This window comes from Hemitrygon akajei, chromosome 1 (genome assembly GCF_048418815.1).
Source record: "Hemitrygon akajei chromosome 1, sHemAka1.3, whole genome shotgun sequence".
NCBI lineage: Eukaryota > Metazoa > Chordata > Chondrichthyes > Myliobatiformes > Dasyatidae > Hemitrygon > Hemitrygon akajei.
Window position 1 is genome coordinate 182,050,042 of NC_133124.1, and position 23,488 is coordinate 182,073,529.

Here is a 23,488-nt window from a genome sequence, read left to right on the forward strand (position 1 = left end):
TCACGGTAACATATCAGCAACAGTCTTGCTGATTGGATTCCCATGGTAAAGCTAAACAAGGAAAATAGATCAGAGATATATTAACGATCACTAAAACTCCAGAGTAATGCATAAATCTTCTGCAGAAATCAATAGATGGCAGGTCTTTATTAAAGGAACAAATAATAACATTCTTTAAACGTCACAAGTGAAGGCCAATGAGATATTCCATGGGATGAGCTTTTGTCATGACTTTGACTGGGGTTGCTTTGGCTCTGATACAGGGTTGTGGGAGGATTTGGCCACTGGGATTAGTTTGGGGATTGACACAGGGTTCGGGGACTGATACTGCCCACTTTGCTCTAGCAGTAAGGCTGAAGGGCCTGTTTCTGTGTAGTGTGACACACCTTTCCCTGTCCCTTGAAGATTCGTAATGTTTCAGTATGGTCACTCCCTAAACTTCTAAACTCCAAAACAAGTAGATTAAATTTCATTTGCCCCTGGAGCTGGGACTACCCTGTCAATCAAGAATTAGTTCCATAATGCCCTTCTAGACCATAGTGAACATCATATTATTTGCTAAATAAGAGTAATAGGACGATGCTCCAGGTGTGACCTTACTAAATGCTACACAGCTATAACATTGCCATGGTGATTTCATGAAAAAGGATGAATAGTAGAAGAGAGCAAATTATAATGGGATTGTTAGCCCAATCTGAAACTGGGGACACACTGAGATCCAATTACGACAACGGTGTTTTGGGATTATGTGGTGTAATCTGATGCTAAAATACAGATGTTTGTATATAATTAACTACTTTGATTTGCTGCTGCCAAGTTAACAAATTTCACGTCACTTGCCGGTGATAATAAACCTGATACTGATTCTGAAGTTCTATCACATCTCCACTCAGCCTCTGCGATTCAAGGATAACATCCCTGTTTGTCCAAGCTCTCCTAATTGTTCACGCCCTTTAATCCAGGCATCATACTGGTGAACCTCTCCTGGACTTTCTCCAAAGTCTCCATATCCTTCCTGTAATAGGGGGCCCAGAACTGCAGACAACATAATGTATGATGTGTTGGACTTCATCAGTTTGGGGATTGAATTCATCATCCATGAAGTAATGTTGCAACTTTAATATGCTAATAGACCACTCTTGGAGTATTGTGTTCACTTCTGTGAACACAAGTGTGGTGAGTACCTCACTCAGTATGAGTGTGAGCACACTCAGTATGAGTGTGAATACCACACTTACAGTATTGTGTTCACTTCTGGTTGCCACATTATAGGAAGGATTTGAGCTTTTGTCATGACATTGAGTGGGGTTGCTTTGGCTCTGATACAGGGTTGTGGGAGGATTTGGCCACTGGAATTAGTTTGGAGATTGACACAGGGCTCGGGGACCGATACTGCCCACTTCACTAGGGCAGTATCAGTAGGGCTGAAGAGCCGGTTTCTGTGCTGTGTGACATGCCCTGCCCTGCCCCTTGAAGATTTGTAATGTTTCGGTATGGTCACTCCCTAAACTTCTAAACTCCAAAACAAGTAGATTGAATTTCATTTGCCCCTGGAGCTAGGACTACCCTTTTAATCAAGAAATTAGTTCCCTAATGTTTTTCTAGACTGCAGTCAACATCATATTATTTGCTAAATAAGAGTAATAGTACTATGCTCCAGCTGTGACCTTAGTAAATGTTACACAGCTATAACATTGCCATGGTGATTTCATGAGTAAAAGGAGGAATAGTAGAAGAGAGCAATTCATAAGGAGATTGTTAACCCAATCTTAAACTGGGACAAGACTGAGATCCAATTATGGCAACGGTATTCTGGGATTACATGGAGTAATCCGATGCTAAAAATGCAGATGCTTGTATATAATTATACCTGAATCACATTACTTGGTAGAAAAAAGAACAGTACAGAACAGGTGCATGCCCTTCAGCCCATGTGAGTGCTGATCATGGGGCTGTTATGAATTAAATCCCATCTGCCCACATGTGATCCACTTCCTTCCATTCTATACACATTCATCTGTCTGCCGAACAGCCTCTGAAATGCCTCTGATTTATTCGAATTGGTAAATTGGTTTGTTATTTGGTGAAATTTCTTCCACCGTCATCTCTGCCAAAGTATTCCAGGCACCCACCACTCTCTGTGTAAGAAACATTCCCCATACATTTCCTTTGAATTTCCCCCTATCACCTTAGATGTATGCTCTCTACTATTAAACATTCTGACCTCAGGGAAAAACGATACGGCTGACTACTCTGTCTCTACTTCTCATCAACTTCCACAGCTTTGAGGCTTTGGACACTACATCATTTAAAAAAATATATACAGTATTTCTGTTCTTAAACATGTTTTAATAATCTGTTCAATATACGTAATTGATTTACTTGTTTATTTTATTTTCTGTCTCTGCTATATTATGTATTGCGTTGAACTGCTTGGTTAACAAATTTCACGACACATGCCGGTGATAATAAACCTGATACTGATTCTGAAGTTCTATCACATCTCAACTCAACCTCTGCTATTCAAGGATAACATCCCTGTTTGTCCAAGCTCTCCTAATTGTTCACGCCCTTTAATCCAGGCATCATACTGGTGAACCTCTCCTGGACTTTCTCCAAAGTCTCCATATCCTTCCTGTAATAGGGGGCCCAGAACTGCAGACAACATAATGTATGATGTGTTGGACTTCATCAGTTGGGGGATTGAATTCATCATCCATGAAGTAATGTTGCAGCTTTATTATCCCGTTAGACCACACTTGGAGTATTGTGTTCACTTCCAGCTGCCACATTATAGGAAGGATTTGAACGCCTCAGAGAGGTTGCACAGGAGATTTACCAGGATGCTACCTGACTCTGAGAGCATGCCTAATGAGGAAAGATTGAGTGAGCTAGGGCTTTTCTCTTTGGAGTGAAGGAGGAAGAGAGGTGATGTGATAATGCCTATACGATGATAAGAGGCATGGATAGAGTGGACAGCCAGCACTCTCTTTGTAATAAAAAAACTTGTTCCATGCATCTCATATGAACTTACCTCCTTCCCCTCACCTTAAACGCAAAGCAGAAATGGCTAATACTACATGATGTTAGTTTAAGGTGACTGGAGGAAAGTGCAGGGGGAAAGTCAGAGGTGTATTTTCTTTTACACAGAGAGTGGTGAGTCATGGAACACATTGTTGGGGGTGGTGGTAAAGGCAGACACATTGGGGACATTGCAGAAATTCTTAGATAGGCAAGAAAGAAAGAAAAATAGAGGGTTGTGTGGCTGTGTGGGGGAGAAAGGTTAGAACACTGTGGGCCAAAGGGCCTGTACTCTGCCATACTGTTCTCTGTTCTAATACTCCAGGGGCGGTCCAAACGGAGTTTTCTCCAGCTGCAATGTGACTTCCTGAGTCTGTGCCCAACCCTCCAACCCATGAAAGCAAGCTTCTTTATCAACATTTCGAATTGTGTGGCCACTTTCAAGGAGCTGTGGACCTGGGCCCGATCTCTCACAGTCAATTGTGTGTCAACTGGAACTCAACCTCGTCTGCTGCCTGTAAAACAATCCAGCAGCTTCTTTTTGAATCTTGGTGATGCTGGCGATAATGTTGTCCAGGAAAATATTTGGAATAAAAGAATGAGGCACAAATCATATTGTTGTGGCTATTTTATTCAATGTTCATCGAAGTAGTGGTCACCGGTGCCACTTTCAACAGTGACTACTGCAAAGAGAAAGCAGGCAAGCATGAATGAAAAGTAAGGCCAGTAACAAAGAAACTGGCGATTGCGTCAGCAATGCCTCCACATCCTCAGGAGGGTAAGAAAGGGCACGTCCCCCTCAGATGGAGACCATGTGTCACAAAGGTTCACCAAAACCTTTACTTCTGCAGGATTTTAAAGAAATTGGCCAGGTCCTCTTTGAAGCCTACCACGTTTATCAATACACCATAGACGGCATTCTGTCCAGATGCATCACGACTTCGTACGGCAACTGCTCTGGCCGAGTCCGCAAGAAATTGCAGAGAGTTGTGGGCACAACTCAGCACATCACAGAAACCAGACTCACCTCCATGGGCTGTCTACTCTTCCCACTGCCTCAATGAAGCAGACAGGATAATCAAAGACCCAACCCACCCTGGACATTCTCTCTTCTCTCCTCTCCCATCGGGCTGGAGATACCAAAGTCTGAAAGTCCATACTACCGGGTTCAATGGCAGCTTCTATCCTGCTGTTATCAGACATTTGAATGAACCTCCTGAATGATAAAATTGCACTCTTGACCTCACAATTTACCTTGTTATGATCTTGCACCTTACTGTTTACCTACACTGCACTTTCTCTCTAACTGGTACACTTTATTCTGCATCCTGTTATTGTTTTACCTTGTTCTACTTCGATGCACTGTGTAATGATTAGACAAGCTTTTCATTGTACCTTTAGTACATAAAGGTACCTTTAGTAATAAACCATTTCCAATTCCAATTCATAGACAGGCCAGGTGTCCTCTCAGCCTCCTCTGTTCCAGAGAAAACAACCCATTTTTGTCCATTCTCTTCTTATAGCTCATACCTTCTAATCCAGGCAGCATCCTGGTGAACACCTTCTGCACCCTGTCCAAAGCTTCCACACCCTTCCTGTAATGGGGTGACCAAAACTGCACAACGTACTCCAAGTGTGGCCTTAACCAAGGTTTTCTACAGCTTCCATGTGACTTCCTGACTCTTCTATACTCTATGCCTCAACCAATGAGAAACCTTGTATCTAATTTTCTACATTCAGAAAAGCCTGCAATACTTGAAACTTGGTGCACGTGACAATAATAAACCAGTACCAATTTATTGCAAGCTAGTTTCAGCAGGTTAGGAGCCTTCTCTCACAGAAATAGTCTGTGATCAATAGAAAGTTCTGGCAAACACTGCCTTGATATGTCAATCTTCCAGATAAAGAAATTTAAAAATCTACAGAATAACTGCTGTCAAACAGGTTGTTCTATTGGCAGGTAATCAAGCATAAAGAAGACGACACTGCACTTTCCCCGTTTCTCTGTAGCTATTGACTTTATTCTGCTATTATTTTACTGATGCAGCCACACCAGCAGTCTACTTGATTAGGAGCTTGCGGTGATTTGGAAAGTCTCCAAAGACCAGCAATTTCTACAGAAGTATGGCACGGACCATTCTGACTGGTTGCATCTTCACAGAGTATGGAGGCTCCAATTCATAGGATCGCAAATGGCTGTGGAAGTTGACATCTGAAACAGGCACAACACGTCCCACAATTGAGGACATCTTCAATAGGCAGTTCCTCACTAAGAACTCTCAACATCTGAGTCATGCCCCGTTCACCTTAGTAACATCAGGGAGGAGGTACAGGAGCCTGAAGACCAACACTCAAAGATTCCAGGTCAGCTTCATTCCCTCCACTATCAGATTTCTGAATGATGCATGAAACCATGAACACTGTCTCACTATTCACTTTTGCACTATTTATTTTTGTAGCTTATAGTTTTTTATGTCTTGCACTATACTGCTGCTGTAAAACACCAAATTTCATGACATGTATCAGTGATAATAAACCTGATTCCGATTCTGACAATTTTTTCACTGTACCTCGGTACTTGTGACAATAACACACCAATTCCTATTCCAGTTTAAAATGACAAGAAAAGTACGATATAAATAGCAATTAAAACCTTATTGCAATAAAGGCAAGTAGTGAGAACTGTAGTAACTGATTGATACAATAGCATGGAGCTCAACAGTTGGCTTATCACCAGTGCTCTTCCCCAGCAACAACACGTTCAACGTTCAAGGTACAAAGTAGTTGTAGAATACACCTTCTGGTGCTACTTGGACTCAGGGTCATAGGATGTTTTGGGTCTTTAATTATGAGACAGCCTCACCCGGGCCATCCAGCCAGGGGTGTTCAGCCCCACACGTGTCCAATTGGCACACTAATCCACGGATCCCCAACCAGTCCCACAGGCACCGCGAGGCCTTTTCAGCAGCCTCCAGAATATCCTCGGTGGCGCTTCTGAACTGCAGTCATTTAACTCCAAAGAGTTTAAGAATCCGCTATAACGAATGGCCAGCAAAGTAAATTTTATTATGAAAGTACACATATGTCACTGATTAACCGTGAAATTCATTTTCTTGTGGGCATACTCAACAAATATATAGAATAGTAACTATAACAGAATCAATGAAAGACCACCCAACTAGGGCGTTCAATCAAAGTGCAGAAGACGACAAACTGCAAATGCAAAAAAGGAGAAAAAATAATATAAATGAATAAGCAAGAAATATTGAAAATATTCCAGAACAGTGCCAGCATGGCTGGGGACTCGTGCCTCTCATTCCGCTGAGTTGGCAGACAGATTACTTTCTCAGGCCTCAGTTGGTCTCCAAGATAAAGGAGGCACATGGTGTACCTGATGGCCATGGTTCCCATATAAGCTAGCTCCATTTTGCCATATTTGGTCAATATTCTTCTAAAGCTTACCCATCAATGTACCTGTCAAGGTGAGTGTTAAACGTTGTTATTGTATCTGCCTCCACTACGTCCTTACACATCATACCACTCTTTGTAAAAATGTTGCTTATCAGGTTCACATTAAATCTTTCAACTCTCATCTTAAACCATTTCCTTATGATTCTTGATTCTACATCTCTGGGGAAAGGACTGTGTGCTTTCAACCTATCCCTGCCCCTTATAATTCCCTCCACCTCTATAAGATCACTCTGAGTGCCCTGTGATCTAAGGAATAAAGTCCTAGGCTATCCACATTTTCCCTGTAACTCAGCCTCTCATGATGTGGCAGTTTCCTCGAGAAACTGTTTTAAATTCTTTCTAATTGAATAACATAGGTACTTTCCCCAAGCAGTAAGACTGATCAAAAACCCCACCCCACCAGCACTACTTTATCGTTTATTATCAGAGTCACTCTACGCACAGACAATCCTGTGCCGAGCATCATCAATCTACGCAGATAAACTATCTTACGTATTTATATTTATTGCTCTTTCATTATTGTGCTTGTTATCTGATTGTGTTACTTTTCTGCTGCAGATCCACAGCAACGTTCTTTCATTGTCCTTTATGCCCATGTACTGGAAATAACAGTTATCAATCTTGAATCCTAAAGCTGGAATGTAGAAATACAGCACAGTATGCATTCTTGTGTCTGGATGATTAAATCTATGCAAGATTATTCTAACCCTTCCCTTCAACATCATCCCTCAGCAGGGTGCCAAAATCTGAACAGCATACTTCAAGTGTTGACTCACCAGCGTTCTGCAGAATCAAAACATGACCTCCCAACATTCGTACTCATTTCCCTGTCTGCTGGAGGCTGACATGGTTGGCACAGACATTGTGGGCTGAAAGGCCTGTTCTTGTGCTACGTTTATTAATGTTTGAGATGTTAGAAGTTCTAGTTACCTTGCTTAAATCACAGACATCTTAAACTACACTTCCCCAATATCTCTTTAATATATTCACATCTGGTGTTTTTTGCGAGAATCTATTGCCTCTCTCAGCATGCCCACTGAAGATGGTGGAGTCAGCTACCTCGACCCTCACACCACCAGTCTGTGTAGGAAAGTGATTTCCATAGAACTGACAGAGTTTGGGGATTGTCTATAGAGTTCTATCCAGATGGTGGACTGCTAATCAAAGTTTCCATTGAAGCTAGCTCTATTTGGCCACAATTGACCTATATCCTTTTAAATCTTTCCCATCCTTGTACCTATCAATGTGCCTTTTAAATCTTGTTATTGTTGCTACCTCAACCACTTCTTTCTACAATACCACCTTTTGTAAAAATGTTTCCCGTCGAGTTTATATTCAGTCTTAAGCATCATATCAAAATGCAGGAGGAACAAAGCAGGTGAGGCAGTGACTATGGGAAAGAGTAAACTATAGATGTTTTGGACTGATACCTTCATCAGGACTGGAAAGGAAGAAGGGAAGACAGAGTAATAAGGTGGGGAGGGGAAAGGAAGTGGTATAAGGTGAGAGGTGATAGGTGAAACTGGAAGGGGGCAGTGGGTGAAGTAAAGAGCTGAGAAGTTGTTTGGTGAATGCGACAAAAGGCTAGAGATGTGGAAATCTGATAGGAGAGGGCATAAGGTCATGGAGGAAAGAGAAATGGATGTGGCAACAGAAGGAGGTGAAGTGCAGGTATGTGGATGAAGCAGAACAGGGAAAGAGGAATGGAGAATGGAGAAGGAGGGAGTAGGGATGAAAATGACCAGAAGTTCAAGAAATGGATGGTCATACCATCAGCTTGGGGGCTACCCAGATGGAATACAAGTTCTTTCTCATTCAACCTGAGTGTGTCCTCATCACAGTAATAGAGTAGGCCATGGACTGACATGTTGGTATGGAGATGGGAAGTAGAATTGAAAGAGGTGGCTGCTGGGAAACTCTGCTGTTTGATGCGGATGGAGCAAAGGTCCTCGGAGAGGTGGTCTCCCAATCTACTTCACAGCTCAGTGATATATAGGAGGCCACACCAAGAGCACCGGACACAGCAGGTGACCCCAACAGACATGCAGGTGAAGTGTTGCCTCACCTGGAAGCATTGATTTGGCCCTCAATGGTAGTGAAGTAGGAGGTATAAGGGCAGACAAGGCACTTGTTGTGCATGCTAGCATATGTTGCTGGAGGGAGATCTGTGGGAGGGACGAGTGGACCAGGGTGCTGTGTAGGGGGGCAATAACTGCAGAAAGCAGAAAGTGGGGATGGGGTTGGGGGGAGAGGTTGTGCTTGGTGGTGGAAATCCCATTGCAGTTGAAGGAATTTGTGGAGAATTATCTGCTGGATGCAGAGTCTAGTGGGTTGGTAGGTGAGGACAAGAGGAACCCTCTCCTTGGTGTGGCGGCAGGAGGATGGGCTGTGGGCAAACATGCAAAAATTGGAAAAGATTAGAGTAAGGGCAGCATGGATGGAGCAGAAAGGCAAGCCCCTTTACATAAAGAAGTACGACATCTCAGTAGTTGTGGATTGAGAAGCATCATTCTGAAGGCAGTTCCATCAGAAACGGAGGAACTGAGTGAAGGAACTGGTATTTGCACAAGTGACAGGGTGGGAAGGGGTGTAGTCCAGGCAGCTGTGAGAGTCAGCGGGCTTATAATATACATCAGTAGATAAGCTGTCTACAGACATCAAGATTGAGAAAAGAGGGGTGGTATTGGAAATGGACCAAGGAAAGTTTAGGACGGGGTGGGAGTTGGAATAAAAGCATGCTCAGCATGGGTGCAGGAAGCAGCTCTAATGCAGTCATCAGTGCAGTGCATAAAGAGTTGGGGAGTGATGCTGGTGTAGGGTTGGATTATGGACTGTTCCACATATCTGATTAAAAGGCCTGCAATACTGTGGCCCATGTGCGTGCCTATGCCTACACCTTTGGTTTGAAGGAAGTGCAAGGAGCCGGAGAAGTAATTATTGAGAGTGAGGATTAGTTCCACCAGGAGGAGGAGAGAAGTGGTGGAGGGGAACTGGGTTTGGTTTGTTGCCCAGAAAGAAACAGAGGGCTTTTAGGACATCCTGATGGGTGATGCATGTGTATAGGGACTGGACATGCAGAGTTAAAATGAGAATCAGTGTTAGGGAACTTAAAGTAATTGTAAAGGCCAAGAGTGTGTGAAGTGTCTCACATGTAGGTAGAAAGAGACTGAACCAGGGTTTATAAAACAGAGTTGAGGTATGCAGACACAAGTTCGGTGGAGCAGGAGCAGGCAGAAACAATGGGTTTACCTGAACAAACAGGTTCAGGCAACTTGAGTAGGAGGTAGAAACGGGAGGTGCAGGTATGAAGTTGTTGGTAGTGGATGAGAGATACCCAGAGTCAGTAAGGTCAGTGATGGTACAGGAGACAATGGCCAGGTGCTTCTTAGTGGGTCCTACTAAATCTTTTCCTTCTCATCTTGAACTGTGCCCTCTGTTTTTTGATCCCCCAACACTGGGGAAAGGACTGTGTACAATCTCCCTATGTCAGCTCTGCATAATTTTCTACATCTCTATCCAATCACCTCTCAATGTCCTATGCTCTGAAGGGTAAAGGCTGAACCTATCCATACTTTCCCGATAACTCAGCTCCTATTGTCCTGGCGACATCCCTGAGAACCTTCTCTGCATTCTTTCCAGTTTAATAACAAAGGTACTTTCCCCAAGCAGTAAGACTGATCAAAAACCCCACCAGCACTACTTTATCGCTTATTATCAGAGTCACTCTACGCACAGACAATCCTGTGCCGAGCATTATCAATCTATGTAGATAAACTATCTTATGTATTCATATTTATTGCTCTTTCATTAGAGCTGAGAAGTTGTTTGGTGAATGAGACAAAAGGCTAGAGAAGTCGACATCTGATAGGAGACGACAGAAGATAATGGAAGAAAGGAAAGTGGGGCAGGCTCCAGGGAGAGGTGATGGGCAGGTATGGCAATAAGGTGAGACGGAGAAATTGGAACAATGAATGAGGAAGGAAGGGTTGGGGGGAGGGATAATTACTGGAAGTTGAAGAAATGGATGTTCATGCCCTCAAGTTGGAAGTTACCCAGACTGAATACAAGGTGTTGCTCATTCAACCTGAGTGTGGCCTCATCACAGCAGTATCCATGAACGGACATGCTCGTATGAGGATCGGAAGTTTAATTAAAAGAGGTGGACACGGGGAAATTCTGCTTTTTGATGTGGATGGAGCAAATGTCCTCAGAGAGGAGGCGGTCCCTCAATCTACATCAGGTGTCAATGATACACCAGGAGCACCAGACAGAGTAGGTGATGCCAACAGATGTGAAGGTGAAGTGTTGCTTCACTGGAAGGATTGTTTTGGCCCCAAATCATAGTGAGGGAGGAAGTGTAAGGGCAGGTAAGGCACTTGTTCTGCTTGCTAGCATGTGTTCCAGGAGAGAAATCAGTAGGAGGGACAAGTGGACCAGGGTGTTGTGTAGGGCACAATAAATGCGGAAAGCAGAAAGTGGGGGGGGTGGGCGGGAAGCTTGGGTTAGTGGTGGGATCCTGTTGGAGATGAAGAAATTTATGAAGAATTGTCGGCTGGATGCAAAGTCTGGTGGATTGGCAGGTGAGGATGAGGAATCCTCTCCCTGGAGTGTCGGCAGGAGGATTGGCAGATGTGCAAAAACTGGGAGAGATGAAGGTGAGGGCAGCATTGATGGAGGAGAAAGGCAAGCTCCTTTCTTGAAAGAAGTATGGCATATCAGTAGTTCTGGATTGAAAAGCCTCATTCTGAGGGCAATTCCGTCAGAAACTGAGGAACTGAGTGAAGGAACAGGCATTTGTACATGTGGCAGGGTGGGAAGGGGTATATTCCTGGTAGCAGTGTGAGACAGTGGGTTTATAAAAGATATTAGTAGATAAGCTGTCTCCTCAGATGGAGTCAGAGAGATCAAGAAAAAATGAAGGAGGTTTTGAAATGAACCAAATAAATCTGAGGGCATGGTGGATGTTGGACTCAAAGTTCATGAATTTGATAAGCTCAGCGTGGGTGCAGGTGACAGCACCACTGCAGTTATCTATGTAGCGTAGGAAGAGTTGGGGGGGGGGGGGTGTGTTAGAGTAGACTTGGAATTTGGTCAGTTGCATGTATCCGATGAAAAAGACTGGAATGCTGGGGATCATGTGAGTGCCCCTGCCTACATCTTAGAAGGAAGTGAGGTGAGCCCAAGGAGAAATTATGGAGGCTAAAGTCTCGTTCCACCAGGTGGAGGAGATTTTGTTTTGGTCTGCTGTCCAGAAACAAGCAGAGCTCACTGAGGGCCTCCTGATGGGTGATGGAGGTTTATAGGTACTGGACATGTTAGTGAAAGTGAAATGATCAGGGCCAGGAGAACTGAAGTAATTGTAAAGATCAAGAGTGTGTGAAGTGTCTCGCATGTAGGTAGGAAGGGACTGAACCATGGTTGATAAAACACAATCGAGGTATGGAGACACAAGTTCGGTGGAGGAGGAGCAGACAAAAACAATGGGCTTACCGAAGCAAACCGGTTCAGGCATTTTGGGTAGGAGGTAGAACTGGAAAGTGCAGGTTATGTAAACTATGAAGTTGGTGGCAGTGGATGAGAGGTCCCCAGAGTCAGTAAGGTCAGTGATGGTACAAGAGACAACAGCCAGGTGCTCCTTAGTGTGTCCTACTAAGCTTGTCGCTTCTCAGCTTGAACTGTGCCCTTTGGTTTTTGATTCCCCAACACCGGGTCAAGGACTGTGTGCCTTCACCCTATCTCTTCCCCTTATAATTCCCAACATCTCAATAAGATAACAACACACACAAAATGCTGTTGGAACACAGCAGGCCAGGCAGCATCCATAGGGAGAAGCACTGTCAACGTTTCGGGCCGAGACCCTTCGTCAGGACTAACCGAAAGGAAAGATAGTAAGAGATTTGAAAGTAGTGGGGGGAGGGGGAAATGCGAAATGATGGGAGAAGACAGGAAGGGGTGGGGTGAAGCTAAGAGCTGGAAAGGTGATTGGCAAAAGTGATACAGAACTGGAGAAGGGAAAGGATCATGAGATGGGAGGCCTCGGGAGAAAGAAAGGGGGGGGGGGACACCAGAGGGAGCTGGAGAACAGGCAAACAACTAAATATGTCAGGGATGGGGTAAGAAGGGGAGGAGGGGCATTAACAGAAGTTAGAGAAGTCAGTGTTCATGCCATCAGGTTGGAGGCTACCCAGCCGGTATATAAAGTGTTGTTCCTCCAACCTGAGCTTGTGTCATAATGAATCTAAACTCAGGTTGGAGGAACAACACCTTATATACCGGCTGGGTAGCCTCCAACCTGATGGCATGAACACTGACTTCTCTAACTTCCGTTAATGCCCCTCCTCTCCTTCTTACCCCATCCCTGACATATTTAGTTGTTTGCCTGTTCTCCATCTCCCTCTGGTGTCCCCTCCCCCTTTCTTTCTCCGAGGCCTCCCGTCCCATGATCCTTTCCCTTCTCCAGTTCTGTATCACTTTCGCCAATCACTTTTCCAGCTCTTAGCTTCATCCCACCCCCTCCAGTCTTCTCCTATCATTTCGCATTTCCCCCTCCCCCCACTACTTTCAAATCTCTTACTATCCTTCCTTTCGGTTAGTCCTGACGAAGGGTCTCGGCCCGAAACGTCGACGGCGCTTCTCCCTATAGATGCTGCCTGGCCTGCTGTGTTCCACCAGCATTTTGTGTGTGTTGCTTGAAATTCCAGCATCTGCAGATTTCCTCGTGTTTAATCTCTATAAGATCACCTCTGAGTGCCCTGTGATCTAAGGAATAAAGTCCTAGTCTATCCACATTCTCCCTGTAACTCAGCCTCTCATGCCCTGGCAGTTTCCTTGAGAAACTGTTTTACATTCTTTCTAATTGAATAACATAGGTTCTTTCCACAAGCAGTAAGGTTGATCAACAACCACACCCCACCACCACTACTTTCTCATTTACTGTCTGAGTCACTCTACACGACACACTGTTACCAAGCATTATGAATCTATGTATATAAACTATCTACCGTATTCATATTTATTGCTCTTTCATTATTGTGTTTGTTATCTGTTTGTATTATAATCAATCTTGAATCCTAAAGATGGAATGTAGCAAAACAGCACAGTATGCATTCTTGTGTCTGGATGTATGCAAGTTTATTCTAACCCTTCCCTTCAACATCATTCCTCAGCAGGGTGTCAAAATCTGAACAGCATACTTCAAGTGTTGACTCACCAGCGTTCTGCAGAATCAAAACATGACCTCCCAACATTCGTACTCATTTCCCTGTCTGCTGGAGGCTGACATGGTTGGCACAGACATTGTGGGCTGAAAGGCCTGTTCTTGTGCTACGTTTATTAATGTTTGAGATGTTAGAAGTTCTAGCTACCTTGCTTAAATCACAGACATCTCAAACTACACTTCCCCAATATCTCTTTAATATATTCACATCTGGCGTTTTTTGCGAGAATCTATTGCCTCTCTCAGCATGCCCACAGGAGTTGGTGGGGTCAGCTACCTCGATCGTCACACCACCACAGTCTGTGTAGGAAAGTGATTTCCATAAAGCTGACAGAGTTTGGGGATAGCCTGCACGTGGTGGTGTAGTACCACTACAAAGGCAAGCGGTGGGACCTGTAGTAACTGATCAATACAACAGCATGGAGATCAATAGATGGCTTATCGTCAGTGATCTACTCCAGTAGTAACACATTCAAATGTCAAAGTTCAAAGTAAATTTAAATGCAAATACATAGTTGTCACCATATTATCCGTGAAATTATTGTTCTTGTGGGAAACTCAACAAATCTGTAGAATAGTAATTATTACATCATCAATCAAAGATGGCCCAACAAGGACGTTCAACTAAATTGTAGAAGACAACAAACTGTGCAAATGCAAAAGAAAACGATAACATAAATAAGCAAGCAATGAATATTGGGAGCATTGCAGAACAGTTCCATCAGAAACGGAGGAACTGAGTGAAGGAACTGGTATTTGCACAAGTGACAGGGTGGGAAGGGGTGTAGTCCAGGCAGCTGTGAGAGTCAGTGGGCTTATAATATACATCAGTAGATAAGCTGTCTACAGACATCAAGATTGAGAAAAGAGGGGTGGTATTGGAAATGGACCAAGGAAAGTTTAGGACGGGGTGGGAGTTGGAATAAAAGTTGATGAAGTCGATAAGCTCAGCATGGGTACAGGAAGCAGCTCTAATGAAGTCATCAGTGCAGTGCATAAAGAGTTGGGGAGTGATGCTGGTGTAGGTTTGGATTATGGACTGTTCCACATATCTGATGAAAAGGCCTGCAATACTGTGGCCCATGTGCGTGCCTATGCCTACACCTTTGGTTTGAAGGAAGTGCAAGGAGCCAGAGAAGTAATTATTGAGAGTGAGGATTAGTTCCACCAGGAGGAGGAGAGAAGTGGTGGAGGGGAACTGGGTTTGGTTTGTTGTCCAGAAAGAAACAGAGGGCTTTTAGGACATCCTGATGGGTGATGCATGTGTATAGGGACTGGACATGCAGAGTTAAAATGAGAATCAGTGTCAGGGAACTTAAAGTAATTGTAAAGGCCAAGAGTGTGTGAAGTGTCTCACATGTAGGTAGAAAGAGACTGAACCAGGGTTTATAAAACAGAGTTGAGGTATGCAGACACAAATTCGGTGGAGCAGGAGCAGGCAGAAACAATGGGTTTACCTGAACAAACAGGTTCCGGCAACTTGAGTAGGAGGTAGAAACGGGAGGTGCAGGTATGAAGTTGTTGGTAGTGGATGAGAGGTCCCCAGAGTCAGTAAGGTCAGTGATGGTACAGGAGACAATGGCCAGGTGCTTCTTAGTGGGTCCTACTAAATCTTTCCCTTCTCATCTTGAACTGTGCCCTCTGGTTTTTGATTCCCCAACACTGGGGAAAGGACTGTGTAGAATCTCCCTTTGTCAGCCCTGCATAATTTTCTACATCTCTATCCAATCACCTCTCAATCTCCTATGCTCTAAAGCAGAGGTGTCAAACTCAATTGCACATGGGGCCAAAACTCAAAGCACACTTTAGGTCGCGGGCCGAACAGGATAAACATTTATTGAACACACTGAAACTAAACATTTTTTGAACATAAATATGAATAAAAACAGACAGGAATATTATTCCAGAAAAAATAAACTAAAACTTTAAATAACTTAAATATTTTGCTCTCCATAAAAATATCTCCTGTCAGTATTATACAAGTTAGAAATATGAGCATGCTGCAAAAAAACCCTGAAAATATAAATAAAATTTGTGCTTTTCAGCAAAAGTTAAAACAACAACAAATCAAAACACTCAGTTTTCTTTGCTCTTATGCCGTTTTGTCAGAGCTGGATGCTTGGCATCTTTTCTTGACAATAAATTCGTTTAGGTTTGGTGTAAGGTTCTATGTTGTGGAGATTCTCAGGATGGACTGCAGGTGTTCATCAGTGAGACGACTCCTGTGTGATGTTTTGTTAATCTTCATCACTGAGAAAAGCTTCTCACACAGATATGTGCTACCAAACATGCACAAGGTTCGAGCCGCATGTAGACGGAGCTGAGGCATTGCTTCAGGAATGGAGCGAATAAACTGTACGGGCCCTGCAGTGTCGTACTTTGCCTTTAGTGTCCCATTACACTGCAGCTCTATCAGCTCCATCTGAATCTGTACAGGTGCAGTTTCCACGTCGACGGCAAATGGGTTGCGAAGCAGCTCGAAAATAATTTTTTTTGTGCTTCAAAGTCACCAAAGCGCCGTGCGAACTCAGTGCGAAGTGCGCTCAGTTTATCAGCAAAGTGCGCATTTGGGAACATCATTGCGCCGACCTGGTTCAACATTACTTGGCAACAGGGAAAATGAGGTAGGTTGCACTGGTGCATTTGTGTCTCCCATAAGAGCAGCTTCACTTGAAATGCCTTCACTGCATCATACATGTCAGCGATCATGTGGTCACGTCCCTGGAGCTGAAGGTTTAAGACGCTGAGATGTGTTGTTATGTCAGCCAGAAACGCCAACTCACATTTCCACTTTTCATCCCGCAAAACTGTGGAGTCTTTTCCTTTACTGTCCATGAACTGACAGATTTCGTTGTTGAGCTTAAAAACTCTATTGAGAACTTTTCCCCGACTCAGCCAACGCACCTCTGTATGATAGGACAGGAGGAGGAGTATAGGAAACTGATACAGGACTTTGTGATATGGTGCAACTCAAACTACCTGCGTCTCAATATCACCAAGACCAAGGAGATAGTGGTGGACTTTAGGAGATCTAGGCCTCATATGGAGCCAGTGATCATTAATGGAGAATGTGTGGAGCAGGTTAAGACCTACAAGTATCTGGGAGTACAGTTAGACGAGAAGCTAGACTGGACTGCCAACACAGATGCCTTGTGCAGGAAGGAACAGAGTCGACTGTACTTCCTAAGAAGGTTGGCGTCATTCAATGTCTGTAGTGAGATGCTGAAGATGTTCTATAGATCAGTTGTGGAGAGCGCCCTCTTCTTTGTGGTGGCGTGTTGGGGAAGAAGCATTAAGAAGAGGGACGCCTCACGTCTTAATAAGCTGGTAAGGAAGGCGGGCTCTGTCGTGGGCAAAGTACTGGAGGGTTTAACATCGGTAGCTGAGCGAAGGGCGCTGAGTAGGCTACGGTCAATTATGGATAACTCTGAACATCCTCTACATAGCACCATCCAGAGACAGAGAAGCAGTTTCAGCGACAGGTTACTATCGATGCAATGCTCCTCAGACAGGATGAAGAGGTCAATACTCCCCAATGCCATTAGGCTTTACAATTCTACCGCCAGGACTTAAGAACTTTTTAAAAGCTATTATTAATGCTTTTTGAGATAGTGATTTAGATGCATATCATATTTTTTACTGAGTTAAGTATTGTATGTAATTAGTTTTGCTACAACAAGTGTATGGGACATTGGAAAAAAAGTTGAATTTCCCCATGGGGATGAATAAAGTATCTATCTATCTATCTATCTATCTATCTAAGGAATGTCGGCAAACTCTGAATCTATTTCCCGCATAAAAGACTGAAATTGCCGGTGATTTAAACCTTTAGCTCGGATAAAGTTTACGACTTGTGTTACAGTGCTCATTACATGTTCCATCTTTAGGACTTTACCACACAGCGTTTCTTGGTGTATGATGCAGTGATATGTTGTTAACTCACCCGTACAGTTCTCCTCCTGCATCTTTACCCGCATCCTTCCCACTAGTCCACTTTTTTCACCGCACATCGCCGGTGCTCCATCTGTTGTAAGTCCAATAAGTTTGTCCCAGGGCAATTTCATGTCGGTTACACTTTGACATACATTTTCAAAAATGTCTTTTCCTGTCATTGTCCCGTGCATCGATTTAATGTTCAATATTTCCTCTGTAACGCACAAATTGGAGTCCACTCCTCGGATGAAGATAGCCAGCTGTGTAGTGTCCGTCATATCAGCACTTTCATCCACAGCAAGCGAGTATGCTTGACGCGGGAATGTTCCCGGGTAGCCTATCGGCAGCTGTTGCGCTGCATTATGGGATCTGTAGTTTGTGTGTTATCAACGCTTCATATCGCCGGGCCATTAATAATTAAAATAATAGATCTATCTAAAATGATCTCGCGGGCCGGATATAATTGTACGGCGGGCCGGATATGGCCCGCGGGCCTTGTGTTTGACACCTATGCTCTAAAGGGTAAAGTCTGAGCCTATCCATACTTTCCCGATAACTCAGCTCCTATTGTCCTGGCAACATCCCTGAGAACCTTCTCTGCATTCTTTCCAGTTTAATAACATATGTTGAACTGATGAACTGATGAACTGATCTGATGGACAATGGGGTGCAGAGTTACCCATCCCCCCTCCCTGAGAATCACGAACCATTACTGTTGCTATGCTGCTCATGAGAGAAAGAGATGAAAAACCATGCAAGAACATCTGCTACAGTTAAAAGAGGGGAAAGAGACTTGGTGATTTACGGTATTATGATTTCTGCAAGGGTTATTTGTCTTCTACCATTTTGCTCATTAACATTCCTCAGTGGACTGCAGGAGTGGGCTGGTTTGATGGACGCAGTCATTCAAAATTGATGAATAGCTGAGACCCCGTGAGTAGGGATAAAAGACAGGTCTGGAGAGACTCCCTTCAGACACACCAGTGGACACTGATTGAGTGTTGGAACCCACGGGAAAGGTGGGGGCATCGGAGACCGAAGCAGGAGATCGGTCAGTTAAACTCACAGTGTTATAGCAGGGCCGGTGGGGACTTGTACGTGTGTCCACTCATGCCAGAGTGACGAGCCCACCACAGAAGAACGGTCTAGCTGAATGGCAGAGGGGTCATAGCTGAATGGCCACAACGACACGACGGATTAAGAAAGGAGTAAAAGGTTTGCCTGCCGCAACAGTTGCTGTTACACCTCGCGCTCTCTCTCTCTCTCTCTCTCTCTCTCTCTCTCTCTCTCTCTCTCTCTCTCTCTCTCTCTCTCTCTCTCTCTCTCTCTCTCTCTCTCTCTCTCCAACGATTACAACACAACAACCATATCTACCTCAGCACGCATGAACTGAACTGAACTTTATACTTTTTTATGACAATTCATTTACCCCTAGACATCGATAGAGCCTGTTTATTATTGCTTATTATTATTCCTACACTTTTAGGTTTATTATTGCTAACTTGTGTTATCTATATATTTGCATTATTGGTATTGATTTGCTTATTTTACTAATAAACACTTTTGAATATAGTACCACCAGACTCCAACGGATTCTCCTTTCTCTGCTGGTCAGACACCTAGTTACGGGGTACGTAACAAATTGGGGCCTCGTCTTCCGGGATTTGATTACCAAATTGGGGGGGGGGGGGGGGGGGCAGTGAATCGGGATAAAAGTCCTTTATCTGATCTGGTTGCGCGGATAACCAGACGGGAAACCAGCAGAGATGGAAATAGACACATTTTTAAAAGATCCGACCTCGGGGGCATTGGAGGTTGCCAGGAAGGTGGAATTGGTGAGTGTTGCGAAACGATTAAATCTCTCAGCGGTGAAATCATCGATGAGAAAGTTGGATATACAGAGAGTAATAGCTATGCATTATGTATCCGAGGGTGTGTTCACATTGGATGTATTGGACCTGTTCCCTGATAGGAAACCAGCTGAGGGGGAGGTTCAGTTAGAGATGGAAAAATTAAGGTTGGCTGAGGAGAAAGAGAAAAGGCAGCTCCGGATAAAGGAGATGGAGGCTGAAAGGGAGAAGGAAGAGGCTGCAAGGCAGAAGGAAGGAAGGGAGGAAAGGGAGAAAGAGAAGCAGCATGAGCTGGAAATAGAGAAATTAAAGGTACAGCAGGGAAGAGACCGGGCGGCAGACCCAAATGAGGGGTTCAAGATTGGTCGAGAGATTCAGCTGGTACCTCCATTCGAGGAGATGGATGTCGATAGGTACTTCCTCCATTTTGAGAAAGTGGCTGTGAATCAGAACTGGCCTAAGGGGAAATGGGCTGTTCTGTTGCAGAGCGTACTTAGGGGGAAGGCTCAGCAAGCGTATTCGGCATTGTCCATGGAGGAGTCTAGGAATTATGAGGAAGTAAAAAGGGCTGTATTGAGGAGTTACGAGTTGGTGCCAGAGGCATACCGGCTGAAGTTCCGGAACTTGAGAAGGCCATGGAACCACACATATTTAGAGTTTGTCCGTGAGATGCAAATGTATTGTGAACGTTGGTGTGCCTCAAAAGGGGTTGTTGGTGATTATGATAAACTGTTACAGTTAATGCTAATAGAGCAGTTCAAAGGTTGTATCCCTGAGAGTATGAAGACGTACTTGGGTGAGAAGGAGACGGAGACTCTGTCTGCGACTGCCAAGTTAGCAGACGAGTACGCCTTAAACCACAAGTCAAAGCTTTCCTCAAACAAGAACTACCAGAGAGGCAGTAGGGACGGTAGAGAAAGCCCACCGGCTAAGGCAGAGAATAAGCCGGGAGCTAGTGGAAAAGGTAAGGAGGAGGAAAAGCAGGCTGACAGGAAGGTTCCTAGTTTTACCTGTTATAATTGTGGGAAAGCTGGTCATATAGCATCTAAGTGTTTTGCTCCGAAGAAGGAGACAGGAAAAGGGAAAACAGCAGTCCCTACAGGTTGCAATGAGTCGGTCAGTAGATCGATGAGGAAGGCAAAGGTAGATAGAGCCCAAGAGGGGCGTGTGAAGTTTATCTCGGAAGGGACGGTGTCTGTGAAGGAAGGAGAAACCCCAGTTCCAGTGCGGATCTGGAGAGATACTGGGGCTGATCAGTCATTGATTCTAAAGAAGGTGCTGGATTTTGGTCCGGAGACTGAGACTGGGGAGGTTGTGTTAAGAGGTATCGGAAAAGAGACCGAGGCCGTACCTTTGCACAGGATGTTTCTGAAATGTGACCTGGTATCTGGACCAGTTGAAAAAGGGGTGCGTTCGAAACTACCGATGGACGGCGTGGACGTCCTACTTGGTAACACGATCTGGCAGGTGGTGACGTGTATTCAGCAGTTAAACTAACAAGTAAGCCTGTAAGCGCTGAGGACCCGCCCATAGAGTCCAAGATTTATCCCGCATGCGCAGTCACTCGCAGCATGTCGAGAAAGGCGGCTGAGAAAGGAGCCAGTTTAAATGAGTCCAGTGTTGATTTAGCGGGAGACGTTTTTACCGACCCTGTACCAACAGGGGTTAGAGGGTGGTAAAGCGGAGAATAGTGAGGTTAAAGAGAGTAAAGGAGAGGAGGTAGATCTGCCCTTAGCCAGGAGGGAATTTATAAAGGAACAGAGATGTGATGAGGAGCTTGTGGCGTTGAGAGAATCAGCTCTTTCTGAAGTAGAGATCAATAAATAACCAGAGGGATACTATCTGAAGGAGGGAGTGTTATTGAGGAAGTGGAGGCCGACCACGGTGCCAGTGGATGAGGACTGGGCGGTGGCACACCAGGTGGTAGTTTCGAAGGTTTATCGGGATGAAGTTTTGAACTTGGCTCACAAGGGACCTCGAGGTGGACATTTGGGAGTAAGGAAGACAGTAGATAGGGTTATAAAAGATTTTTATTGGCCAAGTATGAGGAAGGATATTATTGACTATTGTAAAAGGTGCCATACTTGTCAGGTGGTAGGAAAGCCAAATCAGGTTATCTCTAAGGCACCTCTCAGACCCATACCCGCCTTTGGGGAGCCTTTTTCCCGAATCATAGTGGATTTTGTGGGTCCTTTGCCCAGAACTGCGAGCGGGTGGCAGTACATCATGACCCTGATGTGTGCTGCTACTCGATTCCCAGAGGCTGTGCCCCTGAGGAACATTAGGACTCCTGCGGTGGTAAAGGCACTCATTAAATTTTTCACCACGGTAGGGTTACCTAGAGAAATACGGTCGGATCAGGGGAGTACATTTACATCCCGTGCATTTCAGCAAATGTTGACACAGATGGGAGTTAAACAAATTCTAGCCTCTGCATACCACCTGGAATCTCAAGGAGCGTTGGAAAGATTCCATGCGACTTTAAAGACCATGATTAAAACTTACTGTCAGGAAAACACTCGAGACTGGGATGATGCATTACCACTTCTGTTATTTGCAGTGAGGGACACGGTTCAGGAATCTCTGGGGTTCAGTCCATATGAGCTCGTTTTCGGTCACAGGCCCAGAGGACCTTTAACCTTACTCAAAGAAAAATGGTCTAGTCCGAATGTGCAAGTCAATGTGATTGACTATGTTTTGAGGTTCCGTGAGAGGCTCCATAAGGTTTGCGAGTTGGCAAAGCAAAATCTTAAAGACTCCCAGACTAAAAAGAAACAATGGTATGATAAACGAACCCGAGAACAAGAATTTCAAGTGGGCGATAAGGTTTTGGTCCTGTTCCCTGTAGTTACCAACCCCCTACAGGCGAGATTTCAAGGGCCGTACAAGGTGATCAAGAAAATAGACTCTGAATTATGTGATCGAAACACCTGATAGACGAAAGCCGAGCCAGTTGGTTCATGTTAACATGCACAAAGGCCTTTTTTATGCTACATTTTTTATGTTCGAGATGGTCGAAGTTGTACCTAAGTTATTTAAATCACAGACATCTCAAACTGTTCTTCCGCAACAGCTCTTTAGTCTATTTATTTCCGTCCTTTGGCCAAAATTTATCGCCCCTCTCGCCCCGTCCACTGACAAAGTGGAGTGGGGGGGTGGTTCCAGCAGTCTCCACCCTCAAACCGTCACAGTCCGTGTAGGAAAGGGGTTCCTACGGAGCTGTCGGGGCTGAGGGATAGCCTGTGTGTGCTGGCGTACCATTACACATAGCGCGGACAAATGTATTTGACCTACCATTGACTGCTGACACAGGGAGACACCGTCTCCACCCACTGCACCACCCTGCCGTTCTCGACCCTTTCATGCGTGGGAGAGGTTGGGAGATCGGGACGGTTTACGGAGCATCCCTGGCCAGTAACCGAGGTTCGTTCTGTTCGGGGCGTACACTGAAACCGCAGCGTCTTCCTGGACCCTCGATTTAACCTGCCCAGTCCTCCCGGTGCAATCGACCCCTTCCCTCAAAAATCCCCTGTTCTCGCGTTTTTTGCCACTCACTCACCTGCAGCGCGTCACATCCAGGGCGCTCGAGGGTCGTTTGAGAATTTCGTTCCCAGCAGCCTTAAATAGCGTCGCGATGCGCTGTCATCTCCCAGTGCTTTTCGATCCGATGATGCCCGCGGATTGGATGAGCAAAGGATTCATTATCTTTGGGTTTTCCCCACCCTGCTGGTAAATTTCCGTCATGTGTCTGTGTATGCCAGCACCTGCGGCGGTTCACTGACCTATACATAGTTTTGAGTGAATGGGGTAATGAAGCAAAAATAAGAAACGATTAAGGAAGTAAGGACTGTCGCGGGTGGGGCTGGGGTTGATGTGCACAGTGAGCTTACATTTCCTCCATCCGCACTACTTCCTGTTCTTAAATCCATCACTCTCTTTACAACTTTAAAAAAGCTTGTTTATACTTTTTCGTAGGTCTGAGGAAGGGTCTTGACCT

General features: G+C 44.7%; 1 protein-coding gene across 1 annotated transcript in view; it reads right to left on the bottom strand.

Moving 5' to 3' along the window:
• The window catches only part of LOC140727789 (alpha-tectorin-like), an 86,839-nt gene extending 63,710 nt beyond the window's left edge, over window positions 1-23,129 (bottom strand). Inside the window, exons 1-2 of the mRNA XM_073045593.1 lie at window positions 23,051-23,129; window positions 5-51 (exon numbers count right to left, since the gene is read on the bottom strand). Of these exons, the coding sequence (XP_072901694.1) occupies window positions 5-44 (40 nt within the window). The 5' untranslated portion in view covers window positions 45-51; window positions 23,051-23,129. The remainder of the gene's footprint in view (window positions 1-4; window positions 52-23,050) is intronic.
• Window positions 23,130-23,488: the final 359 nt, after the last annotated feature.